We start from the raw sequence: 21,064 nt of genomic DNA on the forward strand, positions 1-21,064 counted from the left end.
ATCTCAGTGACGTTGACTGTGGGGTGATTGTTGGTGCCAGATGGGCTGAGCTGAGTATTTCTGAAATTGGCAGTCTCCTTGGATTTTCACTCAGTTTACACAGAATGTTGAGAAAAATAAAACACATCCAGAGAGCATCGGCTTTGCAGATGGAGAGATCAGAGGATTCATTGAGGTAAACTGAAAGGACACAAATAACCACTCTTTGCAACTGTGGTGAGATGGTCAGAAATCCTGTCTGCAACCAGTCTCAGCTCAGGCCTTCACACACCTCACCTCAATAACAAGAAATCAATATTTGAGTGCAACATCTGAATAATGTTGCTGATTATGTGCATTTCTCTATGGACACAATTTAACAACGCATAATGGATACATCTCCCATGATACAGCATGTCACAAAGAAGAAAAAAAAGAACATCTCAAACTGGTTTCATGAACAACAAAGAGTTCAGTGCACCTTAGTAGGCTCCCCAGTCACCACATCTGAATCCAAAAGAACTCTGTGGTGTGTTGAAATGTGAAATTGAATGTACAGTAAGTAGTTTACAACTAAAGAAATTATATAAGTATGGCTTATATATGTTTCCAGCATCTTGCAGACCTCATGGTGTGATGCTCAAGTGCTCAGTGAGTGTAAGGCGACTATGGCAAATTATCTGTGCATATTTCTCAAAGGTCCATTCAAAAGTCTAAGGCTTGGAAAATGTATTCTTCAACTCATTAAATGCTATGTTTATAGTTTGACTAGCTTTGACTAGACTTGGTCGTGATACTTGATAAAAAAGAGTAGTCAGGGTAAACAACGTTATAATTAAATAGATTGCTTAATCAAGTTGTATTAAAATAAAGTCAAGATATAAAACAAATATGATGTAAACATGTAGGCTACAAATACATGTTCACTTGTACAAATACATGTTCACATCATATAGGTTCCCTATCATATTTCCAGTCAAACAAGCAAATCTTATAGCCGACATTTTCTATGGATACGTGTGAATAATTAAAAAAGGAACACGTATTTAACGTGCACTTTGCTGTAAAACCTTTGATTCGATATTGATCGACTATCACGAGACACAGTCCTGCACTGCCCCCAGCCTGCCTGTCTTTTAACGGGGAGTGCCATAATAAGAAAAGTGTGGATTTATTTGGAGAGGCGCCGGAAGCAGCAGGTTGGTGGAGGACAGCGGAGAGGGGAGCACGGACAGCGCGCAGATTATCCCCGGGCTTCATTTATGCAATCTGCCGTCGATTGTCATATATTTTTTCATATTCATATTTTTCACCGGGGACAAAAGACAAAATGGCTTTAACCCAGGAGTCGATACTGTCCTTTTTACTGGAGCACGGAGGCAAAGTGAAGAACTCGGAGCTGCTGAACAATTTCAGGAGTCAGATCAACTGCAGCGATCCCGCGGAAAAGCTGCACAATAGAGACCTCTTCAAGAAGATAGTGAACAGCGTCGCCGTGGTCAAACAGATCGACGAGGTGAAGTTTGTGGTTGTAAAGAAAAGGTACCAGGACTTCATTAAAGATGTCCCGCAGAAAACACACATGGATGACAGCTTCTCCAGCTCAAACACGAGCTTTTCCTACTCATCCCCTCCTCCTCCGCGGGCGGAGGCAGCCAGGGTCAACCATTCAGACATTGAAAACAATAACACGAGCTATGCACTGAGCATAAATGGCAATTATTATGGTGATGCTAAACATGTGCCCGTGGGGAGTATGCAGAAAAGAAAGCCGTTGTCCAAAAGCATTAGTAGTGCGGACGCAACCACTGTCAAAGTGCTGAATCTGTCCGGAGATCGTGCGAGCAGAGCGGGGAGGTCTGGGGCTGTGTTCGCTGTCATATCGGTCAAATCCCCACCGAGAGACTCTGCACCAGCCGCTCGGGATGGATTGCACTCCCCAGTGCATCAGCAGAAAACTTCACACACGCCAATCAAGTTGGGAGCAAAAGTTTCACCGGTGCAGAATCTGAACTCTAACTTTTCAGCTTGTAAGGACTCGTTGAGTGAAGACCAATGTCAGGAAAGCACACAGACAGAGACCATGCAGCCGCCTGGTTTTCCCCAGGTGAGGCCCCAAAACAAGACCACGAAACAAGCAGATGATGCCAAGTACTCAGACTCTGTGCCTTTAGAGCCCTTGGCTCATGAGTGGTTGGTAAAGTGTGCTGCTGGACTGTGGGGCCAGATCTATGCTTTGCTGCTGCAGGACAGCAGGTTAGTGCAGAAGAAAGACTTCATGTCAGGGTTCACAGCTCTACACTGGGCCACCAAGGACGGCAACAGCGAAATGATACACAAGCTCATGGCTATCTCCAGGCAGAGAGGCACTGACATCAACATCAATGGCAAAACAAATGGAGGATACACACCTTTACACATTGCAGCCATACATGGCCACACTGATGTAATGCTTTTGCTTGTGCAACGTTACGGAGCCAATGTTAATGAAAGAGACAATGCTGGCAAGAAGGCCTTCCACTACCTGGATGAAGGTGTGCCAGCTGAGATCAGAGCACTTCTGGGAGGGCTACAGGGGGACAAATTCAGGGAGAAGGCTGACGAGGAAGACTGTAGAGAGCAGTCAAAAGGCTTCAACACTATTAGCAAACTGTTCCAGCCTCACATAGGAAAGAAGCAAAAGACAGCACCCAAGATTAGTCATGACTGGTGAGCAGGACGTGGATCATGTAAAGCAGAGAGGTGAACAATATCTAAACTGTAAGAGATAACGTGTCTTAATTTGTATGACTCTATAAAACTTAAACCACTTTAAGTATACTTTAGATCATTTAAAGTCTATGACTGAATTACAAATGTGTAGACTCTGTGTTTATTGTAAGCTCTAGCTGTTCTGTGCAGTGTATCACTGCTAGATGTACTATTTATGAATGGTATTTTATCATATATTTTTCTGTAGTTGACTTGACTTCCATGTATTATTGCCTATTTAACTTATTTTAATAACACCACAGATAAGTAGTGTGTAGTGATTCTGTACATCTTGACTCAAACAATGTATAATAAATATTTACAAATTCTGATTCCTGACTTCAGAGTATAAGGAAATTTCAAAAACAGACCACATCTGGGAAACAGCTGCTGTAAACACTGGTGTAAATCTTGTCGTTGTTCATTCAAACTTTTTTTTTGGCACAATCGATCATATATTTTTGATATCCTGTTTATCAAATTAAAACAGCTCTTAAAAGAAAACTTGAAAGCATTTGGTACTTAAACAGAAAACAACAGTGGAAGAGTTTAACATTTTGAAAGAGATACCTACTTCCCTCAGCAACAGCGAAGGGGCCCTATGTGAGGCCAGTTATGCAAAGCAGGCGGCTGGTCAGGCTGCTGGAATGTCTCCTTTATCAATTTCTTTGTGAACTTGAGGTCGTAATGGGTGAGATTCCTTTTGTGGGTCAGCGTGGGGCCCCATTTCTGGATTGCTGTGTTAAAAAAGACACAGGTAGTTGACAGCAGCCAGGACTTAATTTTTAGAAAGATTTTTTTCAAAATAGAAGTTCAACACAAAAGTTGTAACCTGAGTTGTAAAAGGAAAAACACAATGGATCACATCTCCAGAGTTGTTCAGAAAACTTGAAAAGTTATTGAGGTGGAAAGATAAATATTTATATCCTGCAGTAGTCTATGACATTTACATTTAATAACGCAGGGCCTTCATAACATAACGTGGATAACTAAAATGAAGTGAACAACTCATTCAAAAACACTTTCATGTCAGTATTATGTTGGGTGAACAACTGAATGAACTTGATGACATGCATGAAAACCGTATTCTGCTTTTTTCGTCCTGTACAGAAACATTGTTTTCAGTCTCATCTGACCCTGAGAAAACGAATCCCTGATGACATCAAACAAGTCAGAGCTCAGACAATAAAGCCACAAGCAAAACAGTAACAGAACAATGTCCTTTGTCTTGTTATCTGGGAGAGAAGCTGCTTGCACAATGCCCCCAACAAAGGAGAGTTGCACTCACAGGAACTATTCAATACAGACTACACTATGTTTTTATTCCATAGCCAAACTTTTATTTTAACACAGCAAGAGACCTTAATAATTATAAAAGAGGAAATCTATCACAGAGACGTTTCCTATGTCCACTCCTCCATGGTTTAGACAAATTTTCCAAACATCAAAGTCTAACCAACAATAGTGTGATGTGTTCCAAGTCTTGGATCATTTCCTGTTAATATAGATTGCCAACATGGGAGGACATCAGTTGTGGTTAAACCAAGTAATAAACAGATTAGTGCATATTTTGCACTTGCATATGGGGTGAAAAAGGGACACAGCTACAACTTAGATGTACATACATGTAAAACCTGTATTGTGGGTGGTATTAAAGGATGACCACGAGATAAACAAACTGGTTTATCACTATCAAGTGAAAGATAATGTTATCCAACACTATCCTGTCATCCACTGCAAAAAAAAAAAAAAAGCTGCATACTGATAATACAATACCTGAGGATCTCTGAGTACAGGCATAAGTCTTAACAATAAACAGAAGCTCTGTCTGTGTAAATACACTGTCTTTCTTCAGTGCCCACAATTCAGTATTTCTACACACAATGAAGGTTCAAGCATCAAACACATGACATGACTAAAGCTTCTGTTGTTGACTAAATAAAACTACAAAGTGCTGGTGAATTTATTTCTTGTGTTAACCAGTGCTGAGTAGACCAGCTCTATATTACTTTTTTTCTTCATGCTCAGGCAGTAGCCTACTTCTATAAATCACTTTTGTTTTAGTACAAAGCATTATGTCCTATAGTTGCAGTTTACAACTGAGGACAGTAGAGGGCAGGGCATGCTAATATTTCTTTCATCACAGTTTAAAACAGAAATGAACCCTTCACTTTTGAAAAACAAAACAAAACGTGTTCCTTCACCTGTATTTCCCTATGTTAAACTGTGGGCAGCCATTCTCACCTAATACGGTCAGTCTGTTCTTGACAGCAGAAATCCCTACTGGGTAAGAAATGCCTGCTGAAAAGAGGATAGGCTACTATAACTATAATCAGTTTTGTATAGCCATCCTTAAAATCACAACAAAATCACATCATACTGTTCTGTGAGGTTGTTTGTTCTTTGTCACCTGAAATACTATCAATACTATTGACTTCTACCCTACCTTTTTTAATTGATTAATTTCTTACCTGTTTTAAATTAAATTAACAGGTTGGTTTGGGGAATCATTATCCTACAACAAATGAAGTCCTCCACAGACCTAATGAAATATTACAGCATAGCCTAGCTAAACATGTTAGCAGGTTTACATAGCTACTTTCAAACTGAGTAACCAAGTTCACATTATCTAACCTCTAACGTTAACTTAACTGGTTTTCGTTACTGTTAATGTAATTATACTTTTATCGTTGGTGACGGTACCTAGCTAACTCCCAGGACAACTTACCAACGTATCTTTCTCTTGGCCTTACACGTTCAGGTTGTAGCCTACGTTGATGCTACTTACTAAAATCTTTACTAGTAGTAGTAGTAATAGTAGTGGATAGGCTTTTTAAAAAACTGAAATGTGACGTTTAACAAAAATTCCCATCAGCGCCGGAAGCTTAGAGGCGATGTCTTCAAAATAAAAGCGCATTAAAAGCACTTTTGTTTGAAGCCAAAGACAGTTTGAAGCTGAAGCCCACCTATTACTGTGCAGCTGATGAACAAAAGATTAGGAATTCGTGAGAAGAATTTATGATAATACACTTAACTTTTTTATTCACCGTATTTCAGTTTTAATCATAGCTGTGTTCACAGGTTGTGAATGCAATGGGAAATGTTTAATATCTTTGTAAATAGTAGGCCACTTGCTCTATGATAATCAGGTGCACTATGGGGTTACAGTAGGCTACGTTAAAAAAAATAAAAAAATAAAAAAGCTGCTGAAAAGTAATATGGGTGATGACGTTGATTGTCAACACCTGCGTGTGTTGATCAGCGGCGGCACGTGTGTGGTCTTGTTGACCTCGAGCTCTCAACAGGAGAGTCTCTCTAAATTTCGACTGGTTTCGTTGTTTGTAATGGAAAAACAAATGCTGATGTCAGCTGTCCTTCGTTATTTTCGCACTGTTGTCTTGCTGCTGTTGGTCACCTGTGGCTGCCCGCTGCTTAGATCTTCTCTGGCGGCCTCCAATGCGCTGCACAAACTGGGCGACTTCACCTACCCGTACGGCAGCATCTTCTCCCCGCTGCTCAAAGCCCTGTCAGAGCACGGAGGGCCCAGGTGGAGCCCAGGCCTGAAGAGGAAGGTGAAACCCGAGCACAGGTACATGAAGTATCTGACCGAGGTTTACAAGAAGTCCTCCAGGGTCCAGAGGAGTTTGGACGGGGATCAAATCTACAACACAGTCCGACTGATCAAGCCACAAGATGAATGTCTTGCACGAAGTAAGAAAGGTGAGGATGTGATTCACAGAGGCCATGACAGCTCAGCTGGTACAATGATGGCAGTGGGGCTTGATAATGAATGAAAAAGCTAAAAAAAATATTATAATAATAATTTTTAGTCTAATAATCTAATGTTTTGGCATGTGCACTATTTAAATGCAGGTAAAGATAAAGTAACTGGATAAAAAGACAAAGCTATAATAGACCAACGCTTGTTTACCAACTGGTCCCAGGGCCCCAGATTTGCAGGGGCCTCAAATGCCCAAGAGTCATTTTTCATTGTATGGTTGTGATAATATAGGTAGCCTAATACACTGGCTCTTGGTGTAGGTGCTATACGTCCATTCTGAAGATTGTGGAGCAAGGTGCATCATTTTTCATCTCGTTCAGCTGCAGTTTCTTTTTAATCTAGTAATTAGTTCATTAAGTGCAGAATATTCCAACGCTCCAATTACATGTCTATTTTATAGACATTAATATAATATTCCTAAATTAGCTTGGTTTTATACTATTAATAAGGAAAGTTGTTAATCGAAATGGGAATGCACTTGAACGGACCTCTGTAAAAGATGTGTTTTTTCTGGCTAAATTAAAATGGCATTATTCTCACTATGACTCATCTTTGATGATATAATGGTGTTTTCTTCCATTTGGTTTTCCTATGTTCTCTTTCAGAAAGTTTTATGCAGGATCTTTCATACAGTCTTGACCAAGTGAGGAGAAAAGAACAGCTTCTGAAGTCGGCTCTGCTGTACAACTCTGACCACAGCCGTGCAGCACCCATGAACTCTGTGTGCTACCTGAGCATCAAGGAGCAGGAGCGGTCGAACCAGTGTCAGCTGTGTCCTGCTGTCCACCATGCAGTGAACTTCACAGCCAACACTGATGGGAGGAGCAGGAGGAACTGGGTGGAGGTTGACATCACGTCATTTGTCCAGCCACTCTTAAAGTTTCAGAGAAAGAATATCCATCTGCTCATCAACATCACCTGCCCAGAGGGAGACGGACCTGAACGACCACCGGAATTAACCCTGAGGCCCCCTCCTCTGCTTCTTTATCTCAGTGACACCAGCAAAGTTGCCCACCAGAGGTCACAGGTCAATGCCAAACTGGGTGAAAGGCCAAGTGCTGCAGCTAACACGTTTCACAAGCAGATGGTGTTCAAACCAGAACAGAGGTTCGGGCACAAGAGGAGATGGAAGAGAGAATCTCCAAAGAGCAAGCGAGGCGATAAAAGTCTGGACATCCACCTGCCTGATCTTCTCCCAAGCTCTGAATTCCCGACAAGTGACTGTGCCTTGTATGATTTCAGGGTGCGATTCAGCCAGCTCAAGCTTGATCACTGGATTGTTTTTCCACCAAAGTACAACCCCAGGTACTGCAGAGGCATCTGTCCGAGGACCATGGGCTTCATCTACGGTTCACCTGTTCACACCATGGTGCAGAACATCATCTATGAGAAGCTTGACTCCTCTGTGCCCAGGCCCGCATGTATCCCCTCCCAATACAGCCCCCTGAGTGTCATGATCTTTGAAGAGGATGGATCCTATGTCTACAAGGAGTTTGAAGACATGGTTGCCACCAGGTGCACATGTCGCTAAGCCAGCTTCAGATGCCCCCCCCCCCGCCCTGTTGCCTTCAAGTGCCGATCCATTATCCCAGTATCAGATGTTCTGACCAGGCGCAGTGATTTCTTGAATTCATAAAATCGTTGTGCACGATCCAGAGCAGGTGTGTTTACTTAAACAAGAAGTATTTTATCCTAATGAAGATAGTTGAAATGTGGCATTTATTTCCTTTTTTTGTTAAGCGAAAGGTGCAAAATGCATTCTGATGCTCTACTTACTAGTCGCAATGTGGTATCAAGTCGACACACTTGAAGAAGAAATTGTGTGATGTATGATTTGTATGATTTTTTTAAGTTCCTGTTTAGTTAACTTATTTTGGGTGGCTGGTTTGTCATTATTCTTTAATTTAACACAAATTGCCAGGTTTTAAGTAGCCCTGTTGTGGATAAAAAATGAAAAACTGTCACAATCCTTATCAAACCTTTTAGATATCGTTTTATTCCTGGGGATTACAGACAGCGGTCTGAACAACACCTGTCTTCATAATGTCCAGAATGAAAGTTGTCAAGGTTTCAGTGTGTATTTATTACTTCTGGTCACTGAGTGACTTACATATGAATTGAGTGCATGCTTGTGACTTTGTACTGGTTGAATGTGACTAAATGCTATGTCATGTCTATTTATGCAAATTGAATGAATTCACTGTGTCTGTGGTCAGGTTAGGGATATTCAAAATATTGAAAATATGTTGACATTTTCTGAAAAGTTGGAAAATAAACAATAGCAGGCATAAATGTTCTATTTGTCTGCATACAGCCGGCTTGATTGATCACACAACACAGGGAAACTGTGCAGTAGAGAATGAAGAATACTTTTGATTCTTTCAGTGGATGTATCGCTCTGTCCAGTGAGAAGGATATAGCCTAAAGAAAAGTGGCGCTCTCTACATGAATGTGGATTCATTTTTTCTCGACAGATAAATGCAGTGGTAAGATGTTCATTTTCCTTCAGAATGTAGAAATTAGTGAGACAGTAGTGCAGATACCTTCTAGAACTATGTTTAGTATCTCATGTTAATAGATGTGTGTGTTGGAAAATCTTCTGTTTCTCATTGAATTCAGTGAGGCTACAGTAGTTTAAATCAACTGATACAGTCGCTAAACCTGTTGTCCAGACACTGCACTACAGATAACAAACCTCCAGTTAGTGAATAATCCATTGTGGACCCTGAGCTGGAGGAGTGGTTTGATCACACTCCTGGCCGGTAGGTGGCGGTAGCGGCGGCCGTGTTAGCGGGGAACCGAAGAGGAAGGACGGCAGCATTTCGGTAGGAGACACCGCTGAGAAGCAGCACGGTAAGCCTCAATGTCATGAAAGAAAACTTCACTTTATTAGCTTCAGTGACCAAATCCTGTGAAATGTATGTGCTATAGTGCGTCATTTAAGACTCGGGTTTCCCTCTCTCTTGACCAAACGACCACATTAACGCGGCGGTCAGCGAAACATCTCAAGGTCTGTTTGTTCTTTAGCGGCTAACAGGTTGTTAGCCCGGCAGCTAGCTGCTGGAGCTAACACTAGCCTCCTGCTGTTTCGCAATAATGTTCGTGCCTGTTTAGATAACTTGGCATCTTTCCGCGCTTTAAAATCACAGTTTGAACTGTTTACGGACCACGTTTGTTTTTGTAATAATACATACATGTACTCATTTATGTCGGTAGCGTACAATGGGGAGTTGGTTTACTAGTTTAACCTGCTAGTGCAACAAGGTTAGATACATGCACCTCAGTGTGTAATAATCTATATGCTGCTTATGTCCAGCCAGTCGTACAATAAAATCACGAACTACTAAGACCATTAAGTCATCATCAAAGGTGCTAGATTGTTTATTTTATACTATTATTGTTACAGCTCATCGTACTGTTGTCATACTGATAAACAGTGAACCGGACCCCACCCCCTCCCCCCAATTTTTTGTATAACTGTAAGTGAATTTGTATTGTCTGAACACACACTAAATTCCCCTTTTACACAACTGTGATCGAAACGTATTTGCATCTTGTCCAGATCATTAACAGTCTTTTTGCAAGTGGCTTGCTGTTTCTTAACCTTTTGTGTACATTTCTTGATTTATCATTTCAGATCAGCTCTCTGGTGAACATGGGCCGACACTTTGGAAACTTGGCCAAGGTCAGACATGTGATCACATACACCCTGTCCCCGTTTGAACAGAGGGCTTTCCCCAACTATTTCTCCAAGGGAATCCCCAATGTGTGGAGACGGGTCACGGCTTCTTTCTTCAAAGTTGCCCCCCGTAAGTCTTGCATTTTGTAAACAGTTTATCTGTATTTTACATTCAGGCTTGTCACAGAAGTGTTTATCAAGTCATCAAGTCATGTTAGCAAAAACAACAACAGTATTTTTTATTATTTTTTATATTCTTCATTAACATGATCATTGTAATTTGCAACTAAAATGGGATTCTGTCTGTGAATAGAGTTGCAAACAGTTTTTGATTTTCAATACGAAGTGATTTGAATGACATGCCAGTAAAATTATATAACGTTTAATATTTCCATGAAGACGTTGCATGTTCATGAGGGTGTGTAACTTACCAGTCACCTCCTTTTTCTGCACAAGATTTAAATTGTGATTTGGATGTCAGGTTTTGATTTGCTTTTTCTTGCAGCTCAACCTAAGGTCAGGTTTCATCATTATGAGTGTGTGAATGTTGGATTGGTGCCTAGTCATATGATATGCCTCCTGTGTGCTTTGACCCAGCCTCTGCTGTTGTTTCAATGACAAGCCACAGTGTATGGTAAAAAGAGCCGACAAATATTTGATGTTCCAATATCCCAAGTGTCAAATTCAAGTCCCGGCACACAGGTCTTTTTCTTCACTATACTCTAAGGGCTTTGTTATTTGTATTTTGCAAACATTGTGCACTGTTTTCACACAAAATTTTGAGAAAACAAAATAAACGGTGTCAAATCTATTCAAAAACTGTTAATACACAAGATTCAAATTTTTATAGCATAACATTTTATTTATGAACATGTTCTTATATTGCAGTATTTAGTACATTTAATCTTTTTCCTCATGTATATTATCAAAGTCTTTTATCACCACTTCAGTCATATTTTTCACTGTGCAGTTCGCTGAAAATGTAACAGAGTTGGTTTGAATCTTTTTAGGATTTCTGCATAGATAATATATTTGAGTTAATTCACACATTCCTGACCTTGATCTCATAGCAAAAATGCAGATGAATATCGTTTAAAGATCCCAGAGCTAATTTGTTTTGTGATCTTCCTTTTTACAGCCATGACCCTGATGTACCTGACATACACCTGGGGCAACAATGTCCATCAGCAGGGCAAGAGGAAGAATCCTGCTGACTATGAGAATGACGAATAAACCGCCACCTTCATGAACGCTGTCCTCTGTTATTAATTCCAGCTCTGTATGTTTCACCAATAAAGATTAATAATATTTATGTGAAATTAGTCTTGATTGGTTTCATTTTGGCATCTCTCTCTTTCAGTTTGGATTGATGCCCAGTCATGGTCATGCTGTGTGGGTTTCAACTCAGTCTTACAGATTGTAAACAATTAAGTAATGTTTTTTATAACTGCTTGAGTTATTTAATGTGCAAATTCATCATGCCTGTAGTTAGTAGCTCTCACATTTCTGACATGGTGATTTAACACTTTTCTCTGTTTTATATTTTTTGCTGTTGGACTGTGGGTTGAAGAAAACAAAAATGATGTTACCATCAGATGTGACTTGCTAATGCACAGAAAAATCAGTAAAAACACTACACAAAGTGATAATCATGCACACCTCAGCTATGATTGCAATGGTAGCGGTAGTGGGGGATTTTGAAGATGGGAAGCCAGCATGTAAGGGTTTATATCGCCACAGCTTGATATGATAGAGTGACAAGGCAACAGACTGAAATAGATCTGTGAGCAGGGCTAGCAGAACTGAAGCTGTAGTGACCGTCTCTGGTCTGTGGGGGGCGCTCAATCGTCGGGTGCAGCGTCTCTGCAGTCGGATGCGATTGGTCGCCGAGACCGACAGAAAATTCCTGAACGCTCTCACGCATCAGCCGGACCCGGTGTACCTACCTACCGCATGCTGCCGCTCAGTTTCATGGAAGAAGAACAAGGGAGGACCATCGTACACTGACTGAAAAGCCGCTGTAGCCGCCGCTGTTGCTTTTCTCAGCCCCGAGCTGCGTTTGTGTTCCCCCCCCCCCGTTGTTACCGCTGTCCACGCCGCGCAGTTAGCCGCTGAAGATGTCAGTTGTCGGGTTTGACGTCGGCTTCTTGACCTGCTATGTAGCGGTAGCCAGAGCCGGAGGCATTGAAACAGTCGCCAATGAATACAGCGACCGGAGCACACCGTAAGTACGACGAGACTCGGGTGGTGTGTTGCGATTTGCGTTGTGTCATCTTTGCTGAAAGCCGCCACAACGTGTGGAAAACATCCTCCGCCTGTTCATCTTAATGTATGGTGAAGCTAACGTAGCTAGCCGCCTGGCTAGTTAGCATGCTAACGGATTTCACAACAGGAAGCGGCATGTGAGTGCTAAAGCTAGCGGTAGCCGAAACGAAACCATTGTGACAAGAAAGAAATCCTGCCACGACTTCACACGTCTGTGAGGGTTTTATGGTGACTCATTACATTTCTATAGTGGAGTTAATGTAAAACCTCTTATAACGGAGCTGCCGAGTCAGGTGGTGATGTTTTTATTTTTTTTTATATTTTACAACAGGCATGAATAAGCGCATGATGGGAGGAGGCCGTATCCAGGCTGTCAAAACGGCTTCTGCAATCTATTGCATTTCATTTTCCAGACCAGTAGTCCCTAGTAGACACCGATTGAATAGCGTACAATACATATTTATAAACATGACAAAACTCTCATCCTATGAAATCGTCACTATTATTGTCAATTGTCATTTTATTACTGGTGGTATTAACCCTATCTGAAGCTGCATCATTGACAGAACACTGACAGAGAAAATAACCGGATTGTGTTTTCTATTTTTAGGGCATGTGTGTCCTTTGGACCCAGGAATCGCTCTATTGGTGCAGCTGCAAAAAGCCAGGTATGTCTTAATGTGAGATCACGGGACAGCCTGTTCGTGATCAATAACCTGACATGGGAGGGACCAGTCCCAGTGTATGCAATAAGGCACTGAATATGAGCAAGAACAATACCAAGCATGGGGACAGCACACATGAAGCTCTGCACCGTCACAAAACACGCTTCTAAGTCACAAATGCACAATTTGCCGAGGGGTAATTGTATTTTTATAGAGATCTTTTCTCTTCTCTTTCTGTCAAACAGGTCGTCTCAAACTGCAAGAACACAGTCCAAGGGTTCAAGAGGTTTCATGGCAGGGCGTTTTCAGATCCGTATGTGCAGCGTCTCAAAAACAGCTTGGTGTACGACATTGCACAAATGCCCACAGGAACAACTGGTATTAAGGTAAGAGAAGGAACAAGAGTCAAACTGAGATGTAATAATGTGCACAAAATCATTCTAGCCCAGACACATTCAGGGTTCCCATGCGTCCTGGAAAACCTGGAAAATGGTTGTCTAATTTTCCAGTCATGGAAAATGAGGGGAAAAGTCAAATGTCCTGGAAAAGCTTGAGTTGTCCTGGAAAATTATTTATCACATCGTGACATCAGCTACCAGAGCTCTATTTGACTTTTTCAGACCCCACCAAGGATTTTTTTCCCCAAAGAAAACTAGATACTTTGAGTTGATGAGTGTTTCCAGTATTGGACTGCGAGCATGAGGGTTTTCTCTGCTGAGTGACAGATAGAGGAGCAGCAGAGAGCTGTAGTGGATGTGGTTTAAAAACAAAAACAACATGTTTGTGGTGTTCTATGATAAATTTGTTATAATTTGTAGAATTTCTAAAGCATGCAAGAGATTATTTCATTTAAGTTAAAGCCATAGACTGCACATCTTTAAATCAGATTTCTCAGGGTGAGAGAGGAATAAACATAGAAACAAAGTGGTTAAATGTACAAAATAATGTACGACTGTCGAAAAGAACACTTCTCCACAGCATGAATGGGACAGGGTGTTTTAGTGTATGGCGTGATAACATGTCTGTCAGACTGTAGCAGCTGAAAATGTCCTGGAAAAGTCCTGCACAATTATTTCAAGAAAAGAATGGGAACCCTGACATTAGATATACCAATACTAATACATAGGTGCAGACATTATAAAAAGGCTTTTACACTTGACACTCTATTAAGACAGCATGCACCAATTGAATATTTGATTGTTGCAATAACAATAACACAGAAAGAAGACACATTGTCTCAATAACATAATAGCCAAACAAATCATAAAGCAAAAGTATGAAGTCCCATAAACAGTGCTACTAAGAATTATGCTTATTGAAAGCATTTATAACTTATCCATTGATCCAGACCTAGATATATTTTATGTTTACAGGACAAAAATATTGTTTTACCCAAATATTTAATGCCAGCAAGCACTAAAAGCAGCAGCTGTGCCTATGACACAGCACATCTGCGCATTTTGAAGTTATGAAATGTGTCTGTGTCATCCCAAGCTGCACTGAGATATCGGTTGAAATGTGACCTTGATAATACAATGGAAGTATAGATGAGGCTGATTGACAGGTGAAGATAATGGAGAAAGTAATCAGTCAAGCAATGCATCTTAGAAAAAGTAATGTTTGTATATATGCACATTTTATTTGAGGTTGAGTTAGCTAGTCTTATTTTATTGGTAATTATCATGATCATCCAAAAAATTTTCTTGTCTGCTTATTTGACTGTTCTTGAAGGTGATGTACATGGAGGAGGAGAAGGTGTTCAGCATTGAACAGGTCACTGCCATGCTGCTGACTAAGCTGAAGGAGACAGCAGAGCATGCACTGAAGAAGCCTGTGGCCGACTGTGTTGTCTCCGTAAGTTTAAACGTGCTTCTGTACTGTTTTTGACTCCTGAATTTTTGTCACTCTACGGTAATTGAAAAAGCTTGCAGGACCTGTTGAAATACTCTTTGTGTTGTGACCAGGTTCCCTGCTACTACACCGATGCTGAGAGGAGATCAGTAGTAGATGCTGCTCAGATTGCTGGACTCAACTGCCTGAGGCTCATGAATGAAACAACTGCAGGTCTGTACTTGGGTTTTTTTTTGGGGGTAGGGCTCAGGCAAGGATGTGCATGTTGGTGATATCTCTCTGCGCTGCCATCCCACAGCTTATTTACTTCATTCATGATTGAACAATTTTCTTTGCAGTTGCATTAGCATATGGGATCTATAAACAGGACCTCCCTGCTCCCGAGGAGAAGGCCAGAAATGTGGTGTTTGTGGACGTGGGCCATTCTGGATACCAGACATCAGTGTGTGCCTTTAACAAGGGCAAACTCAAGGTGTGTGTGCATATGTGTAAATCATATGCATAGTCTTTATCAATCCATGGGACGCTTTGTTTCAGAACTTCAGCTCTCTCTCTGTTTCTTCTTCACGTATCTCAGGTCCTTGCTACAGCCTGTGACCCAGAGTTGGGTGGAAAGGACTTCGACGAGATGCTGGTCAAGCATTTCTGTGAGGAATTTGGCAAAACGTACAAGCTTGATGTCAGGTCTAAGCCCAGGGCTCTGGTCAGGCTCTACCAAGAGTGTGAAAAACTAAAAAAATTGATGAGTGCCAACTCCTCAGTCCTGCCTCTTAACATTGAATGCTTCATGAACGACATCGATGTCTCTGCAAAACTGAACAGGTCAGCCAACAATACATTGTTTATTGATTTTTAGGTTGGTAAAATTGTCTTTATTGCATGATGACAATGCATGATTTCTATCTACTGAGATTTGCCCATAAAGTTGAAGCAATGTCCACCTTTTCTCTTACACAAGGAGTAAGTTTGAAGAGCTGTGTGCTGATGTTTTGAGCCGAGTAGAGTCTCCACTGCAGAGTCTGCTGGAACATGCCAGTGAGTGTTATTTTTTTACCCAGTTGTTATCTACTTCACTTAATTTATTTGAAATTCTTGGGAATTACATTTTAAAGAATGTAATGTATGTCGGTTCGGCTGTTTATGTGATAACAAAACCCTTTTTTTATTTCATAAGAACTGAAAAAAGAAGACATCTATGCAGTCGAGATTGTGGGCGGAGCTTCCAGGATCCCTGCTGTCAAAGAGAGAATCAGCAAATTCTTCGGGAAGGAACTGAGCACTACACTGAATGCTGACGAGGCTGTGGCCAGAGGATGTGCCCTGCAGGTACACACTTTGTCATTTGTAAAGCTGCTATTGCACAATGAAAGTACAACTGTCACTAAGATTTTGGCTTGAAAAAACTTTTGTTCATGTTTTGAAAATTATGTTTTCATTTCTGTGGTAACATCTTTTCTTTTGTGGCGCCGTTCATTGAACTGTTGTTTGTGTGTTTGTGTCCACAGTGTGCAATACTGTCACCTGCCTTCAAGGTGCGTGAGTTCTCCATCACAGACATCATTTCCTATCCCATTTCTTTGAAGTGGCATTCCGCTGCAGAGGAAGGTTTGAGGTAAACAACTTTCCATTGATACTTCTTTTAGTCCTGTCTCTCACCTTAAATCTTCAATATAATAATATTAATTTGTTGCAGTGATTGTGAGGTGTTCCCCAAGAACCACGCAGCACCTTTCTCTAAAGTGTTGACCTTCTACCGGAAAGAGCCTTTCTCTTTGGAGGCTTACTACAATACCCCGAATGAGCTTCCATACCCTGACCCCACTATTGGTAAGCAGTAAAGCTCCCTGAATAGGGATGCATGATAACTATCGGTACAGATAATTATTGGTCCAATATTGGCTGATATCTGCCAATAATACACACATAAGTCTGATAATTACATTAATAGAGCCAATTAGAATTAGCCAACATTGCCTTGATTTCACTTATTTTCAGTCTTTTGTCCTAAGTTGATTTGAAACAATAATAAATGTTGATTTTTGAAGAGTCATAACTGCTCTTGTTTTTGCTGTGATTACAGTAGTGATGTCGGTTATTTTATTTGGTTAAGTCACAGGCAGAGCTTCAATGTTAAATTCATCTTTCCTCACTACATCTTAGCCTTTCTTAAACTCAGGTGTGTAAATAGACTATTAAAAATGTTTAGCAGTTATCGGTGGCAAAAAAAAGGGTTATCGTGCATATCCATAAATTATATCTGGCTGAGATTCTGACTCATTAGAGAAGTTCTCAACGCCATGCTCGGTTTACACATAGCTGATACAATATTCACTTATCATTTAGCTATATATTTTTTGCTTTTGATCAATATTGATTTTATTCTTCATACAGGTCAGTTTATGATCCAGAAGGTTGTCCCACAAGCATCTGGGGAGAGCTCCAAAGTGAAAGTTAAGGTGCGGGTGAACATCCATGGTATCTTCAGTGTGTCCAGTGCCTCCCTGGTTGAAGTGCAGAAGTCTGATGAGACAGAGGAACCCATGGAAACGGAACAGGCTAATGACAAAGACGGAGAGGTACTTCAACCACATAAAGCACCTGCATCTGTTTACACTGAGCTCCAGATTAGTATCTGTGCTTCTCTCTGTAGTTCTGTTTAGAGTCATAAAACATGTCTGTTTTTTGTCGCCCGTCTGCAGAGCAAGATGCAGACCGATCAGGATGAAGTACAGGGACAGGGGGACGGCGAGAAAGAAGCAGAAGAGAAGGCGAAGGAGAATGAAGAGATGGAGGTAAGATGGACTGTTAATGTCAGTTAATGAAATTGTATTTACAAGGAGATAAAGTCCACAATAATAATATATTGCGGTTAAACAACTGAAACATAATGTGGTACTATGTAATACCTCAAATTATTGGCTCTGCAAAGATGGGCTTAAAGCATCTTGCAGTACATAGATTTAAAATTAGGCTTCCTCGGATTCCTTGTCTCATTTTGGATAATATTTTGAAGTATCGGTGCTTATCTCTTTATTTTTCAGACTACCACAGAGGAGGGCAAAAGTGAGAAGAAGTCTGACCAGCCACCACAAGCTAAAAAGCCCAAAGTGAAAACAAAAGTATTGGAGCTTCCGATTGAAAACAGTCCACAGTGGCAGCTAGCAGACGACATGCTCAATCTTTTTGTAGAAAATGAGGTAAGTAGGCTTTCAGCCCGTCCCATGCAGACATTACAGAATCCCACCCATCAAGCTGTCATCTTTTAATTACTCAATCTATTTTCAAGTGTGTGCCAGTAACAGTTGCTGTGTGGGTTCTCCTCAGGGTAAGATGATCATGCAGGACAAGCTGGAGAAGGAGAGGAATGATGCCAAGAATTACGTAGAAGAATACGTGTACGACATGAGGGACAAACTACATGGGATGCTGGAGAAGTTTGTCGGTGAATCTGTGAGTAAACAGTCATTTGTGACTCCGTGTATGAAATGACTCACCCTGAAATCTCTGTACAACAGATTGGGCTTTCCTTTAATAACATATTGTGAAATAATTCTTTATTTCTTTTAGGACCGAGATGCTTTGTCATTAAAGCTGGAGGACACTGAAATCTGGCTGTATGAAGATGGAGAGGATCAACCCAAACAGGTCTACATCGACAAACTGGGAGAATTAAAGGTAACTATTAGTGTAGTAATTGTTCTTTTCTCCTCTCTCCATCCATCCATCCATCCATCCATCCATCCATCCATCCATCCATCCATCCATCATACTGATATTCTTGAGCTGACATGAGTATTGTGTACTCTGCAGAAACTTGGCCAGCCCATCCAGGAGAGGTATATGGAGGCTGAGGAGAGACCTAAAGCTTTTGAGGAGCTTGGAAAACAAATCCAACAGTACATGAAATTTGTTGAGGCATACAAAATGAAGGTAATGCATTTTATATTGTGTTTTGAAGGAAATCCTTAAAGATGACTGTACTATAAACTGAAGGCATCATTATAAATGAAAGTAATAAAGCCTGTTGTAATTAGTAACACCACTTTTTGTTATTTTCCCCTGATTTCCAGGAGGAGCAGTATGACCATTTAGATGAGGCAGATGTCACCAAAGTGGATAAACTGACCAATGATGCAATGATTTGGATGAACAGCACTATGAACCAGCAAAGCAAACAGAGCTTGACGTTGGATCCCCCAGTCAAAGTCAAAGACATTCAAGCAAAAACACGGGTGAGTGTCTATGTGTGAGATTGTAATAAAACCAGAGCTCTGAGAACAGGAACTGGAGTGAAATAAATTTAAAATTGAGAATCCCATATATGTGAAATAACAATTCAATAGGCTTAAACATGCTATATTTGTCCAGTTAATAACAGCTGTGGTTGCTGTCAAAGTATTATTGTGTATGGCAGTTGGTGGGTAGTGTGTCATAAACAGGACATATTAATGAACAAAATTTAAGAAATCACATTGCAGAGTTTCTGGTAATTGAATTGTCAAAATTCATACATTGCTAAATTCATACATTGCTGTCCACTTCTGCAAAGTTCTTTCAAATATTTGTATTGTTATTTTTATCATAAACATTAAACATGACACACTGATTCAATGATCTTGGCATTAGCAACTTTTACTCTACATTAATTGCAATTGTTTATCAAGCCAGTTGGGAGCTCTCTCACACAACTGTATTACTTTTCGTTAAGCCATTGTTTTATGTTGTATATTTTTTTTGTAATTGTCTAGGAGCTGTTCTCTGCTTGCAACCCTACTGTGACCAAGCCCAAACCGAAGGTGGAGCTTCCCAAGGAGGAGACGCCTGCAGAGCAGAACGGGCCCGTCAACGGACAGGAGAAAGCCCAGGAAGAAAGTGCAGACAAGGGAACAAGCGAGAACACAGGCAACCCCACCTCAGAAACAACAGAAAAGAAGCCTGACATGGACCTTGATTAAAGCAGCCTAAAGCCTCCCTAAAGCCAAGCTAAACGGGAGCTTGTTGCTTCAGATTGAGATGCAGCCCGGGTGTACGGTATATTAGAGCAGATGAAGTGTTTCAGAACTGCTCTCCACAGTCAAAAGCAGGCAGGGTGATTAGCACACTGAGCCCAGCTCCTGGTGGTATCTCTGTCTGATGACATAGCATGCCCTCTCTCTTTCTGGATGACATAAATCAAAAGCCAGCCGCAATAAGCCTGTTTGACAATGAGCGCTGTACACATGATGGTATTTATTTCTGTTGTGTGCTCTGTAAGTGTTCTGGTCTGTGTCACAATATGGTTTTAATAAAGTTATTGAAAATCACATTGCCATCTTTATTACTTTGGTCAAATATACTCAAGGTTTCACAGATATTGCTTCTGTCTAGGTAGCAAGGCAGTCGCTATTGAAGACACATGTCTTGGCTCTTTAGGGATTTTATATCCCTCTATCAGATAAATATTACACATGGAGGGATTTAAAATGACTTTTACCAATATATTAAACCCTATATCTTTAAATGTGTTTGTTGTTGTCGGTGATCCACCTTCACTGTTAAATTTCAAGAAGTTTAAAAAGTTCAATTGAGCAGCTCGAATTTGATTTGTACCGGGGCCGTTTAGACTTATGACCTCATAATTTTAAGACCCCGAGCCACAGTCCTGCTAACAAGACTAAATTCAATCCTTTACTGAGTCATAAAGTCATATAATAATAACATCATAGTAAATCTTTCATGAAATCTTTGACTTTATATGACTGTGTTCACCTTTAACGTTGCCTAGCAACCACACGTACCGCTCTGCTCTGAATCTAGTTTATGCAAATTCGTTCTCATAAAAACTGATTTTCCTTTGTTTTCCTCCTCTCTAATATATAGGTAAAGAATCAGACATGCGACTGCAGTGTTTAAAAAAAAAAAAAAAAAAACATCTGCCATGGAAGCTCAGTGAAACGTATCTGTCAAATGAAAGCTAGAACTACCTAGCCTACAAGCTAATGTAAACGTAAGTTGATTGAATCCCCTCAGCGGGTAGAGGCTGTTTACATCCGACGGGAGGAATCACATGATCCACTTCAAGATCCTGTTTCCTCTGAGCACAGACTATATGTA

The 21,064-nt window shown here is 40.7% G+C and overlaps 5 protein-coding genes across 5 annotated transcripts in view; 4 read left to right on the plus strand and 1 right to left on the minus strand.

The window, feature by feature from the left end:
- Nucleotides 1–21,064, minus strand: part of ccng1 (cyclin G1) — a 142,627-nt gene that overhangs the window by 16,562 nt on the left and 105,001 nt on the right. The window lies entirely within an intron of this gene.
- Nucleotides 1,310–2,692, plus strand: sowahab (sosondowah ankyrin repeat domain family member Ab; the record flags this gene model as incomplete). Its single annotated transcript, XM_083980273.1, has 1 exon — nucleotides 1,310–2,692. The coding sequence occupies one exon, from the start codon at nucleotides 1,310–1,312 to the stop codon at nucleotides 2,690–2,692; it is 1,383 nt and encodes a 460-aa protein (XP_083836399.1).
- On the plus strand, nucleotides 6,075–8,042 carry gdf9 (growth differentiation factor 9; the record flags this gene model as incomplete). The annotated part of the gene is made up of 2 exons (XM_083980607.1): nucleotides 6,075–6,450; nucleotides 7,117–8,042. 2 exons carry the CDS (start codon nucleotides 6,075–6,077, stop codon nucleotides 8,040–8,042), a joined length of 1,302 nt encoding a protein of 433 aa, XP_083836733.1.
- On the plus strand, nucleotides 9,235–11,509 carry uqcrq (ubiquinol-cytochrome c reductase, complex III subunit VII). Its single transcript, XM_083981333.1, has 3 exons — nucleotides 9,235–9,364; nucleotides 10,149–10,320; nucleotides 11,329–11,509. The coding sequence occupies exons 2-3, from the start codon at nucleotides 10,167–10,169 to the stop codon at nucleotides 11,421–11,423; spliced, it is 249 nt and encodes an 82-aa protein (XP_083837459.1). The 5' UTR covers nucleotides 9,235–9,364; nucleotides 10,149–10,166; the 3' UTR covers nucleotides 11,424–11,509.
- On the plus strand, nucleotides 12,052–20,274 carry hspa4b (heat shock protein 4b). The gene is made up of 19 exons (XM_083981072.1): nucleotides 12,052–12,414; nucleotides 13,066–13,123; nucleotides 13,366–13,506; nucleotides 14,852–14,974; nucleotides 15,085–15,184; nucleotides 15,310–15,443; nucleotides 15,549–15,793; nucleotides 15,930–16,006; nucleotides 16,146–16,297; nucleotides 16,477–16,583; nucleotides 16,665–16,798; nucleotides 17,363–17,547; nucleotides 17,671–17,763; nucleotides 18,013–18,168; nucleotides 18,296–18,421; nucleotides 18,539–18,646; nucleotides 18,782–18,901; nucleotides 19,042–19,203; nucleotides 19,720–20,274. The coding sequence occupies exons 1-19, from the start codon at nucleotides 12,308–12,310 to the stop codon at nucleotides 19,924–19,926; spliced, it is 2,535 nt and encodes an 844-aa protein (XP_083837198.1). The 5' UTR covers nucleotides 12,052–12,307; the 3' UTR covers nucleotides 19,927–20,274.

The sequence above is a fragment of the Trachurus trachurus genome (assembly GCF_905171665.1).
Source record: "Trachurus trachurus genome assembly, chromosome: 10".
NCBI classification, from domain to species: domain Eukaryota; kingdom Metazoa; phylum Chordata; class Actinopteri; order Carangiformes; family Carangidae; genus Trachurus; species Trachurus trachurus.